Source organism: Dreissena polymorpha, chromosome 3 (genome assembly GCF_020536995.1).
Source record: "Dreissena polymorpha isolate Duluth1 chromosome 3, UMN_Dpol_1.0, whole genome shotgun sequence".
Lineage (NCBI taxonomy): Eukaryota > Metazoa > Mollusca > Bivalvia > Myida > Dreissenidae > Dreissena > Dreissena polymorpha.
The window spans coordinates 36779351-36791579 of NC_068357.1; the positions used below are offsets into that span (position 1 = coordinate 36779351).

General features: G+C 37.3%; 2 protein-coding genes across 2 annotated transcripts in view; one reads left to right on the forward strand and one right to left on the reverse strand.

The window, feature by feature from the left end:
* Window positions 1-12229, forward strand: part of LOC127873702 (cyclic nucleotide-gated cation channel alpha-3-like) — a 33744-nt gene that overhangs the window by 6898 nt on the left and 14617 nt on the right. The window contains exons 3-7 of the mRNA XM_052417651.1: window positions 4046-4120; window positions 5421-5498; window positions 5868-5975; window positions 6576-6726; window positions 7049-7130. Of these exons, the coding sequence (XP_052273611.1) occupies window positions 4046-4120; window positions 5421-5498; window positions 5868-5975; window positions 6576-6726; window positions 7049-7130 (494 nt within the window). The remainder of the gene's footprint in view (window positions 1-4045; window positions 4121-5420; window positions 5499-5867; window positions 5976-6575; window positions 6727-7048; window positions 7131-12229) is intronic.
* Window positions 8438-11714, reverse strand: LOC127873712 (TWiK family of potassium channels protein 18-like). The gene is made up of 3 exons (XM_052417667.1): window positions 11119-11714; window positions 10360-10486; window positions 8438-9652 (listed from the first exon to the last, which is right to left on the reverse strand). Exons 1-3 carry the CDS (start codon window positions 11518-11520, stop codon window positions 8544-8546), a joined length of 1638 nt encoding a protein of 545 aa, XP_052273627.1. The 5' UTR covers window positions 11521-11714; the 3' UTR covers window positions 8438-8543.

Genomic DNA, 12229 nt, shown 5'->3' on the forward strand with positions numbered 1-12229 from the left:
GTCGGAAATAATGCGGTTACCATCTCAAATAATGTAAAAGTCTATGTAAGAGTTATTAAAAAGACACGACACAAAATTAACTAGATATATATCACAAAACGCTGTTATGGTTTTATAAGATGTACATATCAAACATGAATTGGTATGGCTGTTTGAACCTATATTATACATTTGTTGATAAGCAATATTACACATGGTTATCATAAATATTTATTAATTGACATCACAAGCGGGCAGTTATTCATTTCCGAAGGGCAAATAAGATTAAACTTAACAAAATGGCGTCCAAATTCAGTCTTAGCCAACGGTGATCAAAATTAAGCCACAAATCAATGAAAACAATTATAACCAATAAAAATAAAACTTATCAAACAAATCGAAGAACCAATAAAAATGAAAATTATCACACAAATCGAAGAATTTAAAAATCTATTAAAACTCAAACTTAACAATCGATCGCTGACACTATTTGAGCTTTAAAATGGATCGTCAAAAAAAATTAAACAACTGGAAACGCTTACCTCAATTAAAACGTTAACTTCATAAGAACAAAAATATAACGATATGCATTTCAATTTTATGTTCATCCGTCCATTAATCTTAATTGAATTGAATTTAAACAACGCTATTAAAAAATCACGTTTGTTTCGAATGCTACCCACTCTTACCAACAGCACGATTTACACGATCAACACTGATCAGAGCGATTTATTTTATTCTTATTAAAGGGTCCGTCCAACGTTTTGGTAAATTGACAAAATTAAAAAAAGTTGTTTCAGATTTGCAAATTTTCGTTTTTGTTATGATTTTTTTTGAAGAAATAGTATTACTGACCATTTACCATGCTCTTAAATATCCATTATATGCATCTTTAGACGATTTGAAAACCTGAAAATTATAAAGCGTCGCGTGCGACGCGAAACGATTGAATAAATTGGAAAGTTCTGTTGTTGTCGTAGTATTTTGGAAAACTACGAGGATTGCTTATATAGGTAACAAATACATCCGCTCTAAGCATGAGCATGAATAGTCGAGTGGTCTAGGCGGGAGACTTTTTGATCCAGGACTCCAGGGGTCATTGATTCGAGCCCTGTTGAGGGTCACTTTTTTTCCTTTTTTTAAATTGTATTGTTTGTTTTTAACTGAAGATTTTTATGTCAAATGTTTAAATTTATCAATATAAAGCATTTAATGACATGCTTCAATAAATGCCAAAATCTGTTGAACGGCCCCTTTAATAGTTTCCATATATTGATGACAAACACACACTCGGAAATATTAGATTCTTTCCATGCTTTTACGGAAAGCTGTACGGAAATCTTGATCGGTAATACATTTAAGTCAAGGCACAAAATAGTAGGATGTGTTCTGTAAACGATATAACATATAATAGAACTGGGCCGGGCATCTATAACTGGCCCTAGCCGTACAGACGTCCGGCCCAGATCTGCCGAACGTAATTGTCTAAATAACTACCATAATCATAAATATAAAACAATACATTGATATGTAAAAAGCAGACACAATTTTTTAACACCGGTATAAAAAATATACACATGCGGTCTGTGTTAAACTTAGATATTCATAATATAGAGAAATGAACGTTTTTATTATATTTTTTTTATAAATAACATACCACATTTTCCTTGTGTTTTTCTTCAGATACTATGCATACAACTATAATACAACGTGGAAATGTATCAGCAAAAGCGAAATCTTATAATAGCATGCTGTTGTTTACATTTATGGTAAGGAACGATTTGTCTAACTTTATGACACACAACATATTACACACAAATACGTTACTTATACATAACAATAATGAAACTGGGGTCACATTTTTTTCCATAACACGTAGTGAAGATAAATATATAAATCATGAAACAATATGTTCTTATAGATTATTCAAATAGTGTACGCATTCTTTCATAGCCCGGCAAGCATTTTCCATCTCACATAATTGGGTGAAAACAGAATGTTACTTTCCTTATCTTCACACTAAAATATAAAACTAATTACAATGACCTGATTGCTTAACCCATTTATGCCTAGCGTCTAGAAAAAAATGCCTTGACAAACAGCGTAGACCCAGATGAGACGCCACATGATGCGGCGTCTCATCTGGGTCTGTGCTGTTTGCTTAAAGAAATTTCTGTAAGAAATATTCTAAATATAGAAATAAATATACTAGACATCCCTAATTTTGGCAATAAATTGATCCCATATAGAAGGATGGGAGAGCCCACTAGGCATAAATGGGTTAAACTTTCTGCGTTAGTTTCAGGTGAGAATTATTCGCTCATGATTTAATACTTATGTGTTACCAGCTATCATATTTCTCTTAATAGGCAAACAAGATGTGACATATATTTTAGACAAACTTAAAATATTGTACATTAATTGCAAGTAATTTGATATCTTATTAGCAAATAGTTCATTTAACCAATTGATTTGCAATTATTAAAAACAAGTTTTTAAAGTACCGGTACCCTTCCCACTTCTTAGAACTGGCAGTTTTATAAGCTGGACCTGTCTCTACTATCCTCATGGATTTTGTTCTACATAGAAAATCAGACATTTATTATTTTTGAGTACTAAAAATTCATGTTTAATACCGTATTATTTTAATAAATGTGTATTGAATACAAGTACCTTAGTAAACTTTAAACGCCTATGTTTAAACGTATTTGTTCCCTAAATCAAACATTACATACACTCACATTCCTCAGAAGGTATTTATGGACAGGCTTCAATTTCTTTGTTACGACTCCCATCACAATACAACATGTGCACCGAAAGTTAACGCAGGCTGTTGTTACTACAAAATATAGAACAGTTTAAGAGTTCTGTTTTAAAAATGACAACTATCCAACATGCATAGCTTTCCACATTTAAAAAAAAAATCAACTTAAGTTCAACAAATTGTTTCGGAACTGGTAGAAAACCGGAACTGGTTAATCATCTGTATATTAGTAATAGTGAACCCAATGATGTCTGAAATCAATGATTATTTTTTTGAAAAATACTTGATGTGAATATTATCACAATTCGTCTTTGGTTAATTATTTTGGAATTGCTTAAAGAACTTCTTAAATCAGTCACAGACTTATCGCATCCACGTGTCCGTTTGTCAATCACACCCTAGTTATCGTCAGTTGTCTACGCCCCACGCTGTCATTAACCCGGTTTCCATTTGCTGTAATTGACAGCCCAAATTGATCGGCCTCTTGCGACAGTCGTGTGTGAAGTATATTTGTGCGCAACGGTAATTGTTTCGATCGCGACGTGGTTCTTTCCGATACGTGAAAGCAATCTCGATGAAAACTAGGCATAATGCATGTGCGTAAAGTGTCGTCCCAGATAAGCCTGCGCAGTCCACACAGGCTAATCAGGGACGACACTTTCCGCCTAAATTGGATTTTTGCTAAGAAGAGACTTCATTTAAACGAAAAATGTCATAAAAGCGGAATGTGTCGTCACTGATTAGGCTGTGCGGACTGCACAGGCTAATCTGGGACGACACTTTACGCACATGCATTATTCCCAATTTTCTCAGAACACGACTCATTTTATACAGGGTTTTTGTGTTTCTGCTTTGTATGCAACGAAAGGAAACTTCTGGTCTATGTAGTGATCAAATCGTCTGTTCGTCTGTCTGTCCGTTGATTCCAATAAAGGCTCATCAACTGATACAACAAAATGCGAACAATTTTACTGTACTCGCAACGTGACTTTTTCGTCAGCATTTGCCTAGTTATAGCCTTAATGTTGAACGTGTGTTCGTTTCTATATATATCATATCATACAGTAAGCATAATGCGGATCTGTTTAAAATTTATAACCTATTAAAATACTTAAAATATCAGTGTTAAAACAAGGATTTAAATTATTCGGTCTGAGTGGAGAGCCTAATTCCTGCCGAGACACTTATAAGACGATATTCGTCTACTTACAAAGAGCATTCAAACATACTTACGTGCCCCTCCCCCCAAACTAAATTGTTAATCGTACTGCGCATGCTCAAAGCTCCTCTTTTCCGTTACAGGGCAATCGGATAGAGGACCTGTCTCTGTCAGACATCATCTTGGACCCGGATGGAAATATCACGTACTACTGGCTGGTATGTATGAGTATCAGCACCATCATCGCCTCCACCATTGTCGATGCCGTTACCATTATCATCATCATCATCGTCATTACCTTCGCCATTGGTAATGCCATTTACAGCATCATCTTTTTGCTCACAAATGCTGTAATCGTCGTCATCATCATCATCAGCAGCAGCACCATTAATATCATCATCATCATCATCATCATCATCATCATCATCATCATCATCATCACTATTATCATCATAATTATTATTTTCGCTATTCTTATCATATAATTCATTATTGTCATCACCGCCATCGTATCCATTGTCATTACCATGATCATAACAACATAACCATCATACGTTACACGACGTTTTCATCATCATCAGAAGCAGTAGCAGCATTATGATCGTAATCACTACTGCGAACATTGCCATACATTATAATAATCTTATTAATTTCGCACCATCAATTTCAGTCGACATTGTAATAATAATTTCCCCTTGTTACCACTTGTATCGCCTTTCATGCTGCTTAATGTTTGTATTCTATAACGGGTCGTATCTATTGTCCCTTTGGTACGTGCACTATAACATAATTTATTTGTCAATATTTTTCTGAAATTTGTTGGAATAAGGTTTAAACAGTTTACTTGTTTACAAAACACGCTCGACACGCAAACGATATCATGTTTTAAACATTTTGTTGCATGTTACCAACTTTGTACCAAAACAAACAAATCATTTCGTGCACCATCTTCTTGTCCACATAATCAATCCCGTACGATTCCCTCGAGTAATCATTAAACGACGTCTTACATATTTTATGTATTTCTGCACGCGATACGAAGTCCAGTTAGAGCAGATTTTGACCTAATCTATTTATAATAGGGACATTGGCTGACAGTAACCAGACTTTCCCTACGGACAACATCCAAGATTCATCACGCTATTATCAGTGGTTTACTGGCATAATTGATTATTTTTCATGTTGTGCGTTTCGATATTGGCAAATTGTTTATATTCTGTGAAACGTTTATATTAAATATTGTTGAACGTCACGCGCGCACATTCTGAGGGCCGATTATAAATAATCAGCCCTCGCTTGAGGGCCGATTATGTAAAATGACCCCGCAATAGTGATAATGGCATGAACAACTGTACACAATTGTTACTTAATATAGTAAGATATTTATTTTATATATAATCAGTTATTGCCTCGTAAATACGCTGTTACATAGCCTGGGTACGCTTTTGGTCATCAAGAACATGGCGGTCATCATTATATATAATAATTAGTAATTGCATCGTAAATGCGCTGCTTCAGAGCCTGGTCACTCTAGTGGTCATCTACAACATGGCGGTCATCGTCCTCCGACTGGCCTTTGAGGAAATGCGAGATCCGGTAAGACATTTTGTGCGTCTTGTGAACATTGTCATCTGACTTGACTAATTCTGTGTTGATCTGCTTACAAATTACATAGTTACCTTGTTTATTTCTGTGTTTTTATGGTTGAGGTATAAATAAATAAGTAGATAGTTTATGCTATAAAGAACACCTCTGCAGTCAATTTGTAGAACGGTGACGCATGTTCGGGGTAACAACTTTGTCTGGTATAGCTCCAGTTTTTTTTCACAGATTATGTGCTAACATACATTTCTAGTTTGTACTTAATGTTCTTAAATTGTCAAGTTTGCACTTATTCATTTTGCCTCGGTGAGTATTCTGCAATGTTCCGTCGTAACCCAACATGCGTTATGTTACTTCTTGAAGTTGATCGAGGAGTCGATGTTCAGCGTTCTGGATTCGCTGGGTGACGTCATTTACGTCCTCGACGTCATTGTCAATGTTCGCGTGTCATTCTACGAGGACGGATGTCTGGTAAGTTCATGTTAATGCTTATTATGATGTTTTTTCCGGATTGGCGATACAAAGGTTTCATCTGTTATGTTGTATGCACCGTGCGATTGTCGAACAAACACTTACCGAGGGTGTGACAGGATCACAAAATATGAAAATATTGCATATCAAAACCTTTATGTGATCACAAACCTGCGTGAAATGTTATATTGAATGATAAAAATATTAAAAATGTTATCATTGTTTTCAAGCTGTGAAGATATGAGTTAAAAAAAAACAAATGTTTCTTCATCTTACAACGCTGGTAACGTGTTTACAATTAAACATAATCTTCAACAAAGACTCGCAAAGGATGATATCGCCCTATCATGTTATCGTTTGTTTGTGCTGTGAATGAATGTAAATATATTAGTTTTAAATTATTTGTTGAATGCTTAATCATTTTACCATAAAATTAAATGAATAGTATTAAGGTATAAATGTTTTTAGAAAGTGTGTATGTATGTACTTTACGTTTAAAAATAAACAAATTTATTTCAGTTAATTGTAGGGTTAAAGAACCGGATGATCGCAAGCAATTTAATTTTAATTATATTTACATATGTTGGTTTTTGTATGTAGGTGCTAGATCCACACCGAATTATAGATCGCTATGTGCACAGCAGAAAGTTCGTGCGTGACGTTACTTCCGTTCAACCGCTCGGCACAGTTTTCGGCGCCATTAATTTCGTCTGCGGAATTGTTTACGCAGATTTGTCGTCTGTGATACCAAGTACGCATATCTTTTAATTAATGTTTGTTTAATTCGCGATTCCCATGCGAAAATGTAGTTTTGTTTCAACAGATGTGACTTTTTACTTGTTATTAACAGTAAGTTTAACTATGACAACAACTCGTGTTCAGAAATTTCATCAAAGACATGGCAAGCTTCATTATTTTATTAGTTGCATTTAAAATTAATATATACCAGATTCGGAGAATTCGAATATATACATTTCTTAATGTGAAAACTGTTTTACGAAACTCTTTCTAGAATCACTTATGAAACTATTAATTGTGCTTATAAATCTATTGTTGTTAATGTTCCTCTCCAGACAAGGTACAGATCCTGCTGGTACGATTACCGAGGCTTCTGAAATACTCCACCATGAGTCGGTACTTCGATCTCACGGATAGGTACGTGATACTCCACCATGAGTCGGTACTTTGATCTCACGGAGAGGTACGTGATACTCGATCATGAGTCGGTACTTCGATCTCACTGACAAGTACCTGATACTCCATCAGGTGTCGGTACTTAATCTCACATACAGGTACGAGATACTCCACCAGGAGTCGGTACTTCGATCTCACGGAGAGGTACGTGATACTCGACCATGAGTCGGTACTTCGATCTCACTGACAAGTACTTGATACTCCATCATGAGTCGGTACTTGATCTCGCGTACAGGTACGAGATACTCGACCATGAGTCGGTACTTCGATCTCACTGACAGGTACGTGATACTCCACCATGAGTCGGTACTTGATCTCACAGACTGATACGAGATACTCGACCATGAGTCGGTCCTTCGATCTCACGGACAGGAACGTGATACTCCACCATGAGTCGGTACGTAGATCTCACGGACAGGTTCGTGATTCTCCACCATGAGTCGGTACTTAGATCTCACTGAGAGGTACGTGATACTCGACCATGAGACGGTACTTCGATCTCACGGATAGGTACGTGTTCCTCGACCATAAGTCGGTACTTTGATCGCACGGACAGGTACGTGATACTCGACTATGAGTCGCTACTTCGATCTCACGGACAGGTACGTGATACTCCACCGTGAGTCGGTACTTCGATCTCACTGACAGGTACGTGATACTCGATCATGAGTCGGTACTTCGATCTCACTGACAGGTACGTAATAGTCCACAATGAGTCGGTACTTCGATCTCACGGACAGGTACGTGATACTCGACCATGAGTCGGTACTTCGATCTCACTGACAGGTACGTTATACTCCACCATAAGTCAGTACTTCAATGCAACTGACATGTTCGTGATACTCCACCATGAGTCGGTACTTCGATCTACCGGACAGGTACGTGATACTCCACCATGAGTCGGTACTTCGATTTCACGGACAGGTGCATGATACTCCACCATAACGGTACTTCGTACTCCGTGTTTCATTAATTACGCTTAATTTCATTTCATAAGTGAACAGCCATCCGTGTTTCGTAGTATGTCAACTGTATTATTTACAGTGTTTTGATGACTCAAAGGTCATACTTAATGTCAATTTAATATTACGTTTACACACGAACACAAAGGCGAAATGTAAAAATCAAAAACGCGTTTGTTCTCAGACTTCTACAAGTACATCTTAACGCGATAATTCGGAATTCCCGAAACCATGAGTTTTCCCATCATTTTACATCATAACAAATACAATTCTAAAAAACATATTTACTTTACTAAAACAAACGAATTGATTAAAAGAACTTTATTCGACGTGCATTTTAACATTTAAACACGCAAGTAACTGTTTCCTTTCATACAATCACTAGGATATAATACTAGTACTATAATTCCATCTAGAGAGCCAGCTCCCTTGCAACGGGGTTTTTGTCGTTGTCATAGTGATCCAACATCCGGTTAATCTTCTCCTCCAACAAGCCCATCCTAACAGCAAGGCGGCGACACTTGTGCGTCACTTCCTCCTGAATCAAATGGAAGGACATCGCGAGGAGCGCCATGCCGAACAGCAGATACAGCGTGCATGCAACCCTGAGCGCATCGCTGTCCAGCCGCCCCATCCCGGGAACGAAATCTCCGAGCCCGATGGTGGTCAGCGTGATGAAGCAAAAGTAGAAGCCCGTGAGGAAGTCCCAGCCCTCCCATCCCATAAAGAGAAAGGCGCCCAGGATGATGTAGCCTGTAACCAGCAGCAGACACATTGAGATCGGCACATGGTCACGTGTTGCCTTCAGACGCTGCTTTAGAATCCGCTCGTCGTCGTCAAAGTCGTTCAGGCACAACGAGCTCACTGTCGTCGCCGTCGACATAATGTCTGAAATGTTTTCCTTGTTCGAGTTATTGCCGGTAATGACGTCATCTGAGAGAACTTCAATGACGTCGTCTTCAGGAATTGCGTTTAAACCGCGGAAGGAGGAATTACTTTGGCAAGTTGCAGCTTTGTTTCCAGCCGCGAATCTGGACGGAGATTTCTTAACTTTTGCACCAGTTAGTACACTTTCAGAATATCTTCGTGTGACGTCATATGTCTGACACTCGACGGGTGACTTTGAGATATCCTCCGCAGAGATTGCGCTGCGAACAGCAACGTCGTTTATGAGGTCATTTTTTGCATCAACTGTTTCGCTGAGTTGTTTATTGGCTTTATCAGTAAATCTCAAAACTGACGTTACCAAAGCCTGGTTCCGTTTCGCCCACGCCTTTGCTTTCTTTGCCCATTCCTTCTTTTGAAGCCTCTTTATCAATCTTTGACGCAACCTACGTCGACGGAACCGGATATACTGATACGTCATATTTACGCATGCGCAACGATAGAAGACCCGAAAAACGTTGGCCATGACGTCACCTATGTTTCCAAGACACAACATGGCGAGCGGAATGCCCCCCAGTCCATAAAGAATTGTCAGCAGACGACCGGCAGTTGTCTTTGGGGTGATGTTCCCGTATCCTAAAAAGAATGTAGAAATTGGTGCGAGAAGCAACATAAAAAACCTGTTTAAGATTTGAAAAATGACGATTTAAACCGTATTGGATTCTAGAAAGAAAATAATTTCGTACAAACACTCTGAAATTCGAAATTTGTTTAACTATTGTTTTATTCATGGATAATTGTAATAGATACAAAATTAAAAAATAAATATGATCTTTGTCGGTAATTTAGATGATAAGTGTATTACTGACGTAACGTTAAAAATACGTTGTGAAGCTATAAAGTCTAAATGACACATTTATTATGCTTTAGATTCGATTTTCAAGGAATCAAATTCGTATACTGACGAAATAGTGTATTTTCATTCATTTTTCTGTTGTTTTAGGTTATATATTACTCTTATTATAGTTAGCAAATACATTAAGTGTATTTTAATACAAAAAGCTTTCAACAAGCACCATTTATGATGGATATGCATGTATTCTACATTCGTATACGTCGATTCTTTATTTATATATTTGTATAAAGCATATAAACAACAGATTACACATTGTGTCATTTTGCGCGGCGATTAAGTCCGCTTCTGTGAAATTGTCTTAGACAGAAGTTAACAGGCTTTAATGAGACAACTAAATGTAAATATATTGAAGGGCGCACTATGTAAACCAATGGAGAAGTACAGTTGCCTAGTAATGACACTGACCTATGGTGTTTATGACACTGACCTATGGTGGTGATAACGGTGACGGAGTAGAGAAGGGAGTTGGCGAACGACCACTGGTACTCATCGCCCTCGAAGCGTCCGTCCCAGTCTAGCGTCCGCGTGAGCCGGAACACTTCCTGTTCATAGTCCTGTGGACGATCATTGGAAAGCATAACACTGTACTGATTTATGTCACTCATAATTTATAATTGTTACGTAGTTTACATAATTTATTAGTTTAATACACTGGACGTGATGCTATATTTTTTAGTTCATTTCAATAAAAACTCAGAAAAAGAAATGTTTTCTGCCATATCCTTTACTAGTACCCATATTAAAGCTGATCTATATATATATAAGATAATGTAGATATATATATTGTGAATGAGAGAAATGAAATATTACTAATTGTAGATATATAACGTATTGTAGATATAAACAACTAAATGCATTTATAACTACTTCATGTTTCCTCTAGTTTAGATGAGTAAAACCTATGACAATGTCACCAGGACACAGTTGTTCCAAAGGTTAAGCACTAGGTTAAGCCAACCAGGGGTAATACATTTATACATAATCTACGCACATATATTTGAAAATCCGTCGTAAACTTATTTCAAGTCAGCTTCATCACAACCTGTAAACTAGGTCCAGCTAGAGTGTTTCGCCTTCATATTGAAGTTTATGCCAGTAATAAAAGAGAAATTTGTCTATAAAAAACATTATCAATTTAACTTATCGTTTAAATGTAAAAAAACTGTGTCCAGAATGCCCACCTTACCTTCAGCATGCGATTCACTCGCTCGTTCCATGTCGCCTTGTCGAGAACCATATGAGGCTCCGCCTCTTCATATAAATCAACGATTTTCTCGAGCGTCTCGTTCGTGACGTCCATTGCGCGTGCGCGCGTTCCCGCCTCCTGGGACAGCTCGATGCCCTTGAACATCCAGCCGCCCAAAATAGCGTACCCCACCACTGCGCATGTCAAACCCACGTGGGACACTAATAAACTCACAAAGTTCTTGAAACCCCTAATGAACGCTCGCCGGTATCGCTCCCATTTTGTTTCCGGCGTCGCCAGCAGGCGTTGGTGTGTAGGGAGTTCCACCACCGGAAGTTGTCGCTCCACGCGAACGATCTTCCGTTTCCATCTTTGAGATATGCCTTTCTTTGGTTTTGTCATACTCTCATGACGTTGTCTGCGAATGTATACATATTAACATTTACCAGGTGTGCAATATAAACAATATTAAGAGCTCACTTAGGAAAACACTACGATTAATGTGCTTTATATAACATTATTTGAATGGCGAAAGTGTTATTTTTCGTATTTTCACAATACACTTTTTTTATTTTAATAAACGAACCCGTGACGTTTAATTCCAATATAATTTGAATTTTAAAAAGCGAATAAATTTCAGTTTTCAACATGCATTCAATTCTGCTTGATTGTTTTTTTCTTCAAATATTTCCACTCAGGTCTTTGTTCTGCGGGCGAAATGCCCTAACATAATTCAATTTAACTTGTTAAGCATCGTATCTGCTTATTTCAGAATAGTCGCGAATGCATTTAAATGATATTGTTCGTATACACAGAATAAAATTGAACTCCAACGTCGATGTTGTTTAAAGCATTGGTAAGGCTACCAGGCGATTTTCATTCTAATGATATCTCCAAGACATTTTAAGTACATTAATAATAATTATCCGGTTTGAAACATAACACTTGGACTCTCCTTCACAGTGAATCTCCGTTATCCCTCGATTGTGGAATAAATCATATAAATATATCACAGTATCTCGGACACATGGCTGCTATCAAGTCTGGGTTATTGCGGCTCGTACCTGAAATATTGCATACTTTATTTGCACAGATGCTGCACATTGCGCAA

Excerpts from the sequence above, each read along its gene's own strand:
- LOC127873712 (XM_052417667.1), bottom strand. The coding sequence starts at position 11,520 with ATGACAAAACCAAAGAAAGGCATATCTCAAAGATGGAAACGGAAGATC. Across the intron at positions 10,487-11,118 it reads GAGTGAATCGCATGCTGAAG|GACTATGAACAGGAAGTGTT; the intron begins GTAAGGTGGGCA and ends GATCGTCCACAG. Across the intron at positions 9,653-10,359 it reads CACCGTTATCACCACCATAG|GATACGGGAACATCACCCCA; the intron begins GTCAGTGTCATA and ends CATTCTTTTTAG.